The sequence below is a fragment of the Lupinus angustifolius genome, chromosome LG08, assembly GCF_001865875.1.
Source record: "Lupinus angustifolius cultivar Tanjil chromosome LG08, LupAngTanjil_v1.0, whole genome shotgun sequence".
Classification (NCBI taxonomy): domain Eukaryota; kingdom Viridiplantae; phylum Streptophyta; class Magnoliopsida; order Fabales; family Fabaceae; genus Lupinus; species Lupinus angustifolius.
Genome location: NC_032016.1, coordinates 20,811,631 through 20,825,517, shown reverse-complemented (window position 1 = coordinate 20,825,517; position 13,887 = coordinate 20,811,631). Strand labels below are relative to the sequence as shown.

General features: G+C 33.9%; 2 protein-coding genes across 2 annotated transcripts; both read right to left on the bottom strand.

Annotated features, from left to right (window-relative positions):
- LOC109353432 lies at positions 1,133-3,298 on the bottom strand. Its single transcript, XM_019595707.1, has 3 exons — positions 3,224-3,298; positions 1,648-1,757; positions 1,133-1,477 (listed from the first exon to the last, which is right to left on the bottom strand). The coding sequence occupies exons 2-3, from the start codon at positions 1,721-1,723 to the stop codon at positions 1,371-1,373; spliced, it is 183 nt and encodes a 60-aa protein (XP_019451252.1). The 5' UTR covers positions 1,724-1,757; positions 3,224-3,298; the 3' UTR covers positions 1,133-1,370.
- LOC109355104 (choline transporter-like protein 2) lies at positions 6,033-12,332 on the bottom strand. Its single transcript, XM_019598045.1, has 10 exons — positions 11,969-12,332; positions 11,097-11,455; positions 10,702-10,847; positions 9,596-9,779; positions 9,224-9,297; positions 9,021-9,134; positions 8,452-8,808; positions 7,853-8,113; positions 7,192-7,419; positions 6,033-6,498 (listed from the first exon to the last, which is right to left on the bottom strand). Exons 1-10 carry the CDS (start codon positions 12,154-12,156, stop codon positions 6,304-6,306), a joined length of 2,106 nt encoding a protein of 701 aa, XP_019453590.1. The 5' UTR covers positions 12,157-12,332; the 3' UTR covers positions 6,033-6,303.

Here is a 13,887-nt window from a genome sequence, read left to right as displayed (position 1 = left end):
GTCATGGGTCTCGTAGGTCATACTAGACAATTCCCACCCCTCTTTGTAGGCTGAAATGGTAGAATAATATAACATCTCTTCCAACACATTATTACAAACAAAATCAATTATTTTTATTACTAATGTAGTTTGTTATTTAACTTAGTTTTAAACAAATAAATTAACTAATAGGAGGATTGCCAGAATCATTATAAATGTTTTTTACCCATTCGTGCAATTTTGATACATCACATACCCTTCATGCGAGGAGTATTTCTGAACCTGCAAAGCGAAAGAGGTGGGTATGTACAACTTTCTGGAAAGAGAGTATTGCAGCAGAGAAGCAAACAGAAAGAAAGGAAAATGATTCTTTTATTGGCTCACTAGTACAGTTACCCGTTTTCACTAGTTTATAAAAGGTTAACATCATGTGATTTAAAAGTTGGAAAGAAGTGGAAGATATTTTTTATATCAAAAAACCTTTAAAACCAATACAAGTAATTAAAAAGTAAGGGAAAGAGAGGCATTTCTCATTTAAAAATTAGGATTTCACTTATTATCAACATGTAGCACATTCTAGGCTGTGAAATGCACTAGACCCCAACAATCGCAACACCAAACGTGCAATTGACTACTTAGCTCTCTAGAGCGTGAAAATTGACAATAAGGAACATTTGTGATCGACCTAATATTAAGGTTGGCTATGATATCATGTTAGAATAATTCAACCTAACTTTATCCCGAAAAAACTAGCTCATAAGGGATCATCCAAATTACTATTAAACGACGCTTACTCATTCTCAAGTCAAAACCGATATAGTTTATTAGCTGGACAAAAGGTGTCAATATGTTTGGTGAATGAAGTTAAAAATTCTCCTTTGTTTCCAACGTGTTTTACACTTAATGGTCCTTAGCTTTTAGCAAATTAAATACAGCATTCTGATTCTTGATGGGATTACATCGAACAAATCTAGCTCCAAACTGCAACTATGGAAGACCCTGAATCTGATGCATAGGTGCCACGCTAGCTTGGGAAGTTGGGATACTATTTTCAATAGGCATAATAAAATCTTGAAAGAAGACCAACAACTTAAAGATATAGAATCTAAATAAGTTTATTTCCTAAAATGTTAATATGGTTATGCCTTTTTTTCATTTAAATAGAAACACATTTCGATCCATGATCATAAAACATTTGACATGAAAAACTACTTCATTATTTTCAAGCTGGAAAATGCTCACAAGTTAAGAAACCATCTTCATATAAACAGACAAAAGATGATGAATGCAGAAACCTTATACATAACGAGAAGCCCCCTTCATAAGACTACGAATCTCTGAATCTGTTATATGATACAACTGTCTTTTCTTAAGATCGTGTTGTAAACAGTTCAAACGTCTTCACCATTGCTTTCACCTAAATCCATATCCTTCATGCCTTCAGCCAACATCCTCGCCCTGTTCTGTGCTTGTCTTTCAACAGCTACCATATACAGGCCTAGACAAGTATAGCATCAATAAGGATAATTGATGATTGAACAATATCCATAAGAAAAATAATATTATAGCAGAACAAAAAATTTCAAAGTAACGAGAGGAAAGACACATTACACAACAAAATAACATGCTAGTTTGAGATTCTATTTAAGGTAAAAAAAAAATGCTTACTGACAGCACTTCCGATAGCACAAGCCCAAAGAATTCTCATGGACCACTTGTCTGCAATTATTCCTCCGGTTCCCATGGAATGCAGTAAAGGACAGACGGCTTGCTCTGAACTGAAGGATAAGATGTGGGAGTTTATATGCAACAGTCTTGGCCAAAGAAACAAAAACAAAATTTGTTGAACTATCAATTAAGTATTGCATCCACTCAACACAAGCAAAACAAATCCTGTTTCATGTTAAGAGTGTTGTTTTAATCATATTTTTCTTCTTTTTTCTTGTTTAATTAAAACAATAACAAAAAACATATTCGATTTTATTTGTTGCAACCAAAGCAACTACCACTTTCAGCTCAAAGCATACAGATATTCTATCTGGGCAGGTTCTTGGACTACAGAAAATCCATCACAGAACTTTGCGTCTTTCTTGACCCATTCTAATTTATTGGCACTCCAAGAAACAAAAACAATGTCTTGCACAGTCACCATCAAAGCAGAATATAGGGCAATAGAAGCCACAAATTGTGAGTGGCTCACTTATCCCCTTCAAGACATGCACGGTTTCATGTTTCCTTCAAGCAACCTTCCCTCATATACTGTGACAACCAGACTACAATACATACTGAAGCAAATATTTTCATCGCGCTAACAAAACACATAGACTCGGACTGTCGCATTCTACATAAGGAAGTCATTGCAGGCCTCATCTATTTAATGCATATCTCTTCCAAGGCTCAATTTAGCAGACTGCATACATGTATACAAAACGACTTGATGCTTCTCAATTCCATAATCTACATTCCTAGCTGGGCATGCTTGACATACATGTGTCAGCTTCAGGAGTTCAAACTCTCCAATATAAAAGTTAAATAGTCATTAAAGGGTGGAAAATACAAGCTTTTGCTTTCAGTTATGACTAAAGATAAGAAGAAAATAGTGGTAAATGAATGAGGCTCTCACTTAGTGGTGTCTAGGGAGAATTTATGTACGTAGCCTTACCCCTTAGGCTGTTTTCAGATAAAAATACGAAAGTTCTAAGTAAAATTCGTTAGGGTCAGTTTGTGAGTTGGGTTCGGGAGGGATTTAAGGGTAATGGAAGGTTTCAGAATCATCTCACAAGTGTATTTCGTGGCTCTCGAGCATTCTCTTTCCCTCCAACACCCAACTCACAAGCAATCCCTTAGTGTTTCTAGTGTTCACCAATAAAAATGTCACAGGAGAGGATTATGATCACAATCCACTATATGATCAAAAGGGATACATCCTTGTCTGCTTACTTCAAAGTCAAACTCAGGATCCAAATCCAAAGAACTTACATAGAAAACGTAACCAAACTTAGAAAAATGAGTAATCTAACACATATAGCCACAGAAAAACAAAATTCAAATTCCAACCAACTAAAAAGGATAACAAAAAAATGTTTATGCAATTGGGATGACAAATCAGTGAAACCCAGTTAGATTGAACCTCCAAAAATCAATAAGAACTCCAACAGAAGAGAAATGAACAAACATATAGGAATGAACAAAAATCCTAGCCAGTAATGAATGAAATGAATATAGAGAGATGAAGAGAGGGTACCTTGTAGCCTTGAAGAGGAAAGAAAAGCTTAGCTTAGAGATGAAACAGAAAGAGATGCCTAGGTGGGGGCACAACCCAATTCATAGTCTTATTATTATGTTTTGTTACATTGCAAGCCCAACATTATTTCAGACAATATCCGACCCAAACAAGTTGTATAGCCCATAAGACTAAGGGAAGAGGGAAAATAAATTTATGAATAGATGAATAATTTGGCATAATAGTAGGTACGGACGGAAAAATGGGCAATGCTTATGGGTGTGTCTGTATTTTTTAGCGGGCAGAGCATACAAATTTTATCATTTTGCATGTTTTGCTCGCCAAGCCCACACATTTCCAATGGGCAATACGGGCAGTCCACGAGCATAATTTAAATAAAATTTCAAATAAGTTATGGTATCATATAAATTTTAATTTCTAAAAATTGTAATCTAATGCAATTTGTTTAACTTTATATAAAATATCAAAACTTTTATTATTTTTTTATCTTCAACTACTTTATTTAATTTATTTTTATTTATTATATGAATTATTATTTTTTAACCGGGCAAAACATTGAATGTTGTCTGTTAAGACAATGCAGGCATGCCCACACCCGCTTAAATTTTTGCGAGCACGGGCAAAATAGGTCGGGCGACTCGTTTTGCCATATCTAGTAGCAGGTCATCATTAATGCATCAACAAGCCATCCATATTTCACAATCAAAGGATATAGCACTCTTTGTAGTAGCAATTCTTATATACCATATTAACAATCAAAAGATAGATGAAAGAAAAAATATCTATTTGACAAAACTTCTTCCTATACCTATGAATTTCATTTAACCCCCGTCAATTTGGGATTCAATTCGGTGTTTTCCTATTTCTCTATCCCTATTTCGTAGGTATAGCGTTTGAATAAATAGAGAACCATTTCTTCTATATTTGTATGAATCGATATTATTACATTCCAATTTCTTCTTGATACCTTACCTCCCAAGGAATAAACATAAGATTTCTCAAAAATATAATGAAAGGAAAGAGTACCTTAAAAGAAGAACCTTTAAGTATTTAGGTACTACGTCTGAGTTGGCTGCTCACTCTTTGATCAGTGTTCGTCAACCGCTAGATCAATGAATAATCTCTTCAAAATCTTCTTTTTGATCAGTGATTCACCAACCACTAGATCAACGGATCCCACCTTGTTTTCAAACCTGATACCTCGCTTGATTGACACTCCTCTAGACTCATCTTGCATACAAATTATGGTCATCCCAACTATTGCATCATATTATTTTCTTGATTAATTTAAATGAGATATTTACCTTATATAAATTTAGTGGAGTGTGTATGGGGAGTTTGCATAACCCAAACTCAACCCAATCATGTGGAGGATAAAGTCAAATCAATCAATATGTTGATATAATGTGTAAATTTTACATAAAATTTAAACTAAATTTATTTTACAATATATTTTAAAATGAAAAATATGAATATAATAAATATATTACAAAAGTGATAATTTAAATTAAGAAATCTTATTAATTACACTTTTAAAAAATATTCATTTTTAAAGCTACTAGACATCAAAACGAGTTAGGATAACCTGAATTATAACTCAAATCCACCAAAAGAGTACATCAGTTACAATTTATAAAATCTGAATCCATTAAAATGAGGTGATTTGCCTTACTGAGAGGGGATGTGTGTTTCTCACCCCTACACTCACCACAACTTCAACAAATGAATTCTAGTACTATCATAATATATTAATATCATCACTTCTCTCAGTGTTCATTCCCACGTGCCTCAGGTAGTTCACCTCTCACTCTAGTATTTCCAATGTGTTTCTCAACTGCTAAAATCATTATCCTCTTAAAAATCTTCCTAATTACTAAGCCGTTTTTTTTTTTGCATTTTATAGTTGTTCTTTTGTATTAGGACGGGATAGTCGGAAACAAAAGAGAAGTAGTCGGTAGAAGACGTTCGGTTGAATGCTAGAGATCTGATAGCCTGGTCGAATTATCGTCTGGACCTGTCGGGGGAAGTACCTGAAAAGGTTCTCCGACCGACGATCAAGTCATTAGAGTATTTTCTAGAGAGATAAATGAAGTAAATAAAAGAGAAGTCAGAATAATAAGTGTAGCAATAAATGAGGAAATGACAATTAAATTTACTCCTTGTGTAGTCTCCTCTATTTATAGAGTTTGGGGCAGGCTAAGATGGCACATTGTCATTGGCCAACATCTAACGGGTACAATGAACATATTGGTTGTTGTATGTCCTGCAGATCTGCTTCTGTCAAATTGTCAGGGGCAGGCGGCATGTTAGCTGACATTGAGGGCGAGTCAGTGACACATTAATAACGAGGTCATAGTGCATTAAACGGTGAGTAAGATACATTAATGTGGTGCTTGGAGCATTTATAATATCTGCCACAAGTGAATCCATCTGAGACAGATTACGAGGAGATGAGAAACCTAATGCTGATTATACGGGACGGTCAAATGATAACCCGGACGTGACTGGGGCAAAACAATAGTCAATGGACATTTATTTTTCATTGAATAAGTGTTGAAATTAATGGCAATGCACCATCAATATAGACATGCTTTACACAATCACCGAGTTATAATGCGCCAAGTCAGCTTTCCTAGGTTTTATTAATAAAAACAATGAAAGTAATTTAAATATACAAACTTAAAAATAAAAATAAAACCTCCTTACCAATAAGGCAATTCAGAAATTCCAAAAATCTTGTCTCATCTCAAACATTCATAATATGATATTCCATGCCAAGGTTACATAATATAATATAGTGCAGTTTTGCTGGGCTCTTCTAATTCATTAGAAGATACACCAGAAGAAAGATCATAATCATATAGGATAAGGGTATTAAAAATGTTCTGTTTGCCGATAGCATCATATCCTACATAACCTATTTGTCAAAATGCAACCCCACTAGTTCCAGCTCTGTCTAGCATTGTATATAACATATGTGTATATACAAGTGGGGAAACAGAATTCAGGTGGCAAAAATAAGCACCTTGACAAAAATCTAAACTTTGTTATGATCAGCAAAATTATGCATGGACATATTTTCATTGGGGTGCTTGTGTAAGTCTCTGCACTTCATTTTGGTCACTGAGAGTTTCAATGAGAAGGGGTGGAGCATAATGAGCTGTCCCTTGGTGCTCTTCAGAATCTTGGCAGTATGAGAGAACGATGGTGTCGATTGACATCTCCACAACCGCAAAGAAAAGACTTGCAACAATATAACCAAGAGCCCAGCAAACCTGCATTACACAAAATACAAAATAAGGTTCCGAAAATTGTCTAAAATTCGGATTAAATGGTGAATTGGTAGACTGTGGTAAACGTGAATGCATGGAGGTAATCTTTTACTTGGGTTGTGTTTAGAAGTTTTAAATATGATGGAGTGGTATGGTTCAGTGGTGCAGACTGCATAGCCAAAGATTTTGGTCCTTTTAAGTTGATAGAAAAACAAGCTCTGCAGCATAGGCTATAATGTAATGTTTTTTGTTTCTATTTTTAAACCAACAAAATCAGTTATTTGAAAGTTTTATATACAAACTGTTTTATTGGCATCAAAAGCAATAAAGTTCATAAAATAAAACACAAATAATTTAGAAGAATGTCAGCAACACTCTCTGGTATTAGGTTGAATTCATGTTGGACCCTCCAAATAGAGTGGACCTATGAGATTTTGTAGGTCACACGTGAATCTCACATAACAAAGTGTGTTGAAGAGAGTGCTAAAAAGATTGTTGCGCTAGCTCCTCGGCAATTTTTAAACCTCTCCTCCCTGACTGGACTTTGAGGTTTCAACTTCCATCGAGTAAAACTGAATTACCATATTTTATGCTTTTGTTAAAATGGCAATTGATCTTACCATCTTTTATGCTTTTGTTAAAATGGCAATTGATCATAATACCTATACTCTATTAATTAGATTATAGAGAACATACCGTAACAGGCAAGAGCGGGGATGAGATCTTGTCATGGGAAGACTTGTACATGTGTGTGTCCAACATGAGGAATGCAAACACAACACTCGAGAGACTGACACATAGTTTTCCAAGGAACAGAATGACATCTCCAATTACATTCAGACGCCCAATCTTCAGGACGTTATTCATGATCAACTCTGTTGCAATAGAAGAGGCCACAAAGAAACTTTTGCCACCTATAGCAATCTACAGGCATCAAGAAGGTAATTGGAAAGTTCAAATCAGAAAGTATAAAAATAAGTAATAAAATCTAAGCTAACACTTCTCCCATAAAAACCTAAATCAAGGTACATTCTTCTAGGGAAGGATTTGGGAGGGAGGTTTAGTGAATGGTAAATCGTAACATTTCAGTGCTAAACGTATGTGGCAGATGTGACAAGTGAAACCATGCCTCAACTCCATTTCTCATCATCTTTTTATTTCGTTTGTAGAACAGACAAACATTTTGCCTAAGCAAACCTGCTAGAATACATCCTTTGCCCTCTATTTAGAATAATAATACTCTACGACAAAGATAGGATATTTGTTAAGATAATTATTGCACAACAATAATAAACATATGTCTATACACATGATGCCTGCATAAAAATCTGCTATATGGTAGATTAGCAGAATTTACCATGATGTAAGCATTCCGGTTTGCTGATTTCATGATCCACTCAATACACCTGAGAAAACATTGAGAAGAATGGTATGCAGCCTTGCCTAAACAGTTGTCAGGCTCGTAACTATCGACTTTTAGTTTGCGACGAATTGATTCAAGCAGAAATCGGATTGATTCTACAAATGATACAATCAGAGACCCAAGAGCCACAGACCCAAGACTGTAGTGCATGAGCCTCTTCATGGAGGAAAAGACTGTCAGAGATGGAATTTCCGGCTGCATAGAGACAAAAAATTATAGTCAATAGCATGATAAAACAGAATTCTGCAATGACCAAAACTAAAATGATTAATTAATAGATAATCAAATTCAAATCGACCAGACAAACAAGCACCAACAGTTTGCAAGTTTGATCTGAATTCATTTTTTAATATCATGTGGCATCAAATTTGCCTCGACATAAGTAGGTAACAATCTACTTAACCCCAATCGTTCAACACATTATTCTTATAACCGATAGACTCAGTCACATTTCAACAATTTCTACATCCTACTTAACCTCACTGAATCCTCTGAATTGCATTATTCATTTTGGACAAGGCATTGTGACTTACAGATGTTTCACCATGGGCCCAGTAATAAGAAGCAACAGATCCAGCAATCACTGTTGAGGAGCATGCCCTGAAGAATTGTGTAGCCCAATAACACCCAAATAGGTGGAAAAGGATGGCAACCCTAATATGTGGTGTGTAATGAATGCTGTATCCACAACAGCGGTCACAGTTCACCCGTTTTGCCACGAGGTCATATGTGCAGCAGTTAGAGTTGCAGTCATTCTGAACAATCTGGCCTGTGCTTAACAAGTGGAGAGCAGCTGAAATCCAGAACATGTAAAACACAGCAAGGATGCAATATGGTATGAGTGGAAAAATAATGAGTACTTGAACTTCTCCTATCACTTTTGCAGCAACCTGCCAACAAATGTGCATATAATCAATTAGTTGATTGACTCGGAAAATTGGAAAAAATGGTGTGTAATCATTTCACCGTTACTAGTGGTGTTGGAGCACTTTATAAGGCTAAAGATACAAACGAATACATGGTCACTATCAGATATAAATTAAATGAACAAAAAGAAGAAACTTAGTCATAGTTTAACAATTGTGTCATAAATGATGCTTGCCTTTAGGACAGATGTTGCCATAAGGATGCGCCGAACAATAGCAATTGATGTAAGGATGGCAACAGACATGATAAAGGTCATAACTATAGTAGCTGTGCGTAGGTGAGTCAGCTCCTGAAGGTGAAACGTTGTTATTAGATGTACATGCTAAAATCAACAATGGAAGAAGAAATAGATAAGGACTCAACCAGGACGGTACCTACCCTCCCAGATACATTGATGTAAGGGTCGTGCTCTCCAATGATGGGAGAAATGACATCATTTCCCATCCATCCAGCTGAAAATTAGGAAGAAAATTTAACTCTGCATTATTGTTTGATTGATGTTTGTCCAACATCTAGATAAACATAAACTAAGATATTATGTAGAATTCTCAACATTCCATGAGTTTGATGGTTTTCTAAATGGTCCCTGCATTTATAGTGGAAGTTATATATTTTAACAAAAACATGTCTGGAAGAAGTCTAGCTACTATCCGACCCAGGAATCCTTTTAATAAGTTATACCACAAAAAGATATATGTCAAATGTCTAACAGAGATATAGTTCAAGGCATAGTCCAACAGATTCCCTAACCTTTTAGGTAGTAGAACATTGTGACCGATATTATCAGAACATTAAAGAGCACCACTGTTATCCAAGGCATCGCAGCAACAAAATGCCGAATCATCAACAACCAAACCACAGACAGAAAAAGAGGTAGAATCCCTCCACAAACAATGAGTACTGGCCATGCCTTTCCTATGTCAGCCATGTATCTCTGCAAATACAAATGAAAAGTTGGAATTCTACAGCACATAATACACATGATGCTGAATGGCAGGACATACAAAATAGTGGTAAGAAAAATTTAATATGAATGAATTGATTGCATGCCACCAGCCTCTAGCACCATAGATGAAAATTCTAGTTCTAAGGCAAATATGCCATGCTCCATATCTTACATACGTAAGAAATGTTTTTCTAAGTTTAAAAGTAGAATGGGGAATGAACTCCAAGCTGTTTATTCCGAAATGGACAAGGGGGGATGATATTGCAGTCAAACAACTAATAGAAATTCATTGCCATCTGAAATAGTATAGAAAAAATAGGCATAAGGTCTCTACCAAGGTATGACGCACATACGGATGCGAGTATCCGATACAACACATAGATGACATAAATTTGATAGTTTTGTAGAAGGAAAAAATGAGATACAGGTATGACACCATATTAACTAAAATATATATTCAAACATGAGATTTTGCTATATTGTGCGATGATTTTGAGGAAGGTAAGATTGTAATGATGACATTATGAATTGACGAAGGTAATGGGTGAACATGATTCAAATTTTTATCTTGGATTTATTGTATAACAGAACTTTGAATGTGGGTATAACAAAAAAGGGGACACACTAAAAGTACGAAACTGAGTGAATTGTAAGAGTACTGGTATCAAATATGGATATGATACAAAAGTGTCAACAATTTTGGAGCATTTGTGTGTCATAGCCACCAAGATTTTCCTTGCTTCCTACAAGTTCTTATCCCTTTTGTTAACATTAACATGCTGATAATAAAATAAACACACAGTATAGGAGGTAGATGTTGAGTGATTATACTTATCACAATCACAGTATACCCTGGACAAAATCACAATCATAATACCAATAAGAAAAGCAGAAATTCAAATTTTTTAACCTTTAAGACAGCTGAATGAGAATTAATTAACTTGTGAATGGACTTGTCAATAACAATGTCTTCATATATGTTAACTCCACCCATCTGCTGCCAAAGCTTCAAAGAACTGTTCGATGCTCGGGCAATAAATTGGCAACTCCAGTAAACTAGACAAAAAAATTGCTTTAAGAACCCAATATTTTTTAAACTCAATGTATAAACATCTCCCTCCCCTGCTCCCCCCCAACGAAAACGAGACAAAGAAAAAGAAGAATGGAAACCTAAAATAAATGCCTTTCTTACAAGGAGCATACATTGCAGCCAAGCCAACACAAAAATCGAAGTAACGCCTCACAAATATTAGCAGGCATAAAACTGAAAATACAAATGCATTGGAAATGGCATAGTTTGCTCACCATTTACACTAGGAAATATGACAGGATAACATGGACCCTGAAGTTGAAGAGAGGAGTTTCTCATTTCTGGTGTCAGAAACTCAAAATAATCGTATTTCCTATTAATCCAATCGGTCATCGAAAGACTAATTTCTCCTTCCGGATAATCACAAACCCAGTCAAGAGAATCATCAGAAGGTATAGGGCAGTCCAATAAACATATACTGCGGGCATTGGCCAGTTTAAATTGGCTACCCTTCAATCCACTCTGATAAACCTGATTAGGATTTTGCCAATATCTGAGCTCCAATTCACCAAGGCCGTGGTATGCAAACTTATCTCCACACACATTCCCTTTGTAGTCCAGCCCATGAGTAAGCCTGATAAGACATAGTGCCAGTGATCACAAACTACATAAAAGGTGAATAAAATTATGGGGGTTCATGCTGCTACATCTTCAAGTTCTTAAGCAACCAAAAAACAAGATTGAACCCAAGTTTGGAAAAGTATAATTATAGTCATTAGACAAAGTGAGCATACAATTGTTAAAATAAAAATTGAATAGTGTAATACCTATCCTCCTTAAACCATAATTTCATGCAATTTGAAGCATGCTAAAGTATACATAACGCCCTTCTACTAAGATTTTTCACTCATTTATTTTTTTGTGAATCATTAAATAAGCAAAGTAATCAAAGACTTGAAAGAAGAAGAAAAAAAAGGAAAGTAGAAAATCATGGACAGGTATAAAAGAACACCATTAAGAAACAATACCCCATGGCTTAAGATTTACATTGAAAACCACAACTTGCCAATAGTAGAAACTCTACTTACAGATTAACACAATGGCAATGCTAAATTAAATAAAGTAGGAAACTTTAAGATTTTTATACCTTAGTGGGTTCCCTTGGTTGAAACCAAAGCTGGAGTTAACAATCATTGCTATACAAAATGCAATGAAGATTACAAGAAAAGAGATGTCTCTGCATTTCCTCTTATGCCTTATGGTTCCACCCATTTGGGTAACTCCATCACTTGATGGGTGCCTTCCTATTACTGCACTTAAAGAAGAACCACTCATTTTGAAGCTTGTATCTCTAGTATCTATATCAAGTTACAAACTTTGCTTCAATTTAAGTGTTGCACATAGAAAGAGATGCGGGAAGAGGAAGAAGAAGAAGGGACAGAGCAGAAGAGTATAAGGTAGCAACGAGAGCGTGAAGGCCTGTGTGAAAAAGCAAGTGTCATAGAATTGGATTATTAAATAAATATAATATAGTAAAGTTTAATTCCATTTTGGAACCAGAATTTTCTAAGTGGATGTGGCTTCATAGATAAATGTGAGTTTGACTCTGAACTGCAAAATTTTGTAATTGCCTTGAAAGAATATTATCACCATACAAATTAAAAAATATATAATTAATGTGTCTAATTTTATTAAATTCGTATGATATTTTATGATTTTGTATTTATTTTTGTAAGAATTATATTCACTTAATTTTCTTATTATTTAGACATGAGTAGAGTTATAAAAAACATCATTAGTATTATTTTAATTTTCTAAATGGATATATAATCTAAACAAAATTTGATTTACTAAAAAGAAGAAAGTTACTAGGATACATTAGATTTTAGCTTACAAAATTTTCAATGCATTTATTTAAGATAATATGGGAGTTGATGAAGTTAAAAAGTTGACCAATTAAATTAACTAAATAATGACATTTTAGTCAAAGATCAAGGTTTTTTTATTTGTAGTTAGTTGTGGGTAATGTACACAAATTAAAAAACATTATTGTATTTTGATCAAACACTCCTATTTATTCTTCTTCTATTTTATGTGTATTAATTAGTATGTCTGTAACAATTTATTGAAAAGAGAGAACAATTCATCATTTTCTAGAGAGTTGCAGAGAGGACTGTGCATATCAATTGGTGTTAGAAAATTGTGGAGTTAAACTTAAGTGAGTCTTCCAATTAATGAGTTGTGTGGTGAAGAGAGAATGAATAATAAATTGATAATAAAAAATGATATACTCTTATATTTGTTTAATAAGAAAATAAACATGTCACAAAGTAGTAATATTTGTTTAATAATAATTAATTTACAAATATATAACAATTTATTGTGAATATAAAGATATGTCACAAAGGAGTGATTATTCAATAATAAAAAATATGATAGAAGAGAAGAAGTTATGATAGGCTGAGATGATTTTAAATTAATTATTTACATGAAATAAAATTGAATGGTAAAACCTTGAACATTTAATCCAAAAATGGTATTTGTATTTTATTCATTATTTATTTGTTAAAAATTATTAAGTTCTAAGTAAACATTATACATAAAAATAAATAATTGATAACAAATTGATAGTATAAAAACTCGTAGTATATAGTTTATGTGCATTTGTTAATACCCAAAAAGTATATATAACTAGCAATATATTAAATTATAGTGTGAAATCTCCAATAAGTAAAAGAAGATATATGACAAGGTGCCTCAATTTTTTTTATAGAATGCTTTATAAAAGAAAGGTGTTTACACTATCTATACTCAAATATTGAAGAATTAGTATAATATGATCAAGATTAATGTGAGAATATAATATAAAGTGGGAATATTTTCTTATTGTCATGAAACTACATTATTAAGAGTTAATATTGAGCACCTTTTTCTTTATATTAGTTTGGATGTGCTTATTAGACCTATCAAAAGTTCAGTGCCACAATGTATGCTATTTGTTGGTGATATATTTTGTAATATTTCTTAAAAAAAGAAAAAGAAATGTTACTTCAATACTTTACTTCA

Excerpts from the sequence above, each read along its gene's own strand:
- LOC109355104 (XM_019598045.1), bottom strand. The coding sequence starts at position 12,156 with ATGAGTGGTTCTTCTTTAAGTGCAGTAATAGGAAGGCACCCATCAAGT. Across the intron at positions 11,456-11,968 it reads AACCAAGGGAACCCACTAAG|GCTTACTCATGGGCTGGACT; the intron begins GTATAAAAATCT and ends ATGTCTTATCAG. Across the intron at positions 9,298-9,595 it reads AATGTTCTACTACCTAAAAG|CTGGATGGATGGGAAATGAT; the intron begins GTTAGGGAATCT and ends CCTAATTTTCAG.
- LOC109353432 (XM_019595707.1), bottom strand. The coding sequence starts at position 1,723 with ATGGGAACCGGAGGAATAATTGCAGACAAGTGGTCCATGAGAATTCTT. Across the intron at positions 1,478-1,647 it reads TGCTATCGGAAGTGCTGTCA|GCCTGTATATGGTAGCTGTT; the intron begins GTAAGCATTTTT and ends ATACTTGTCTAG.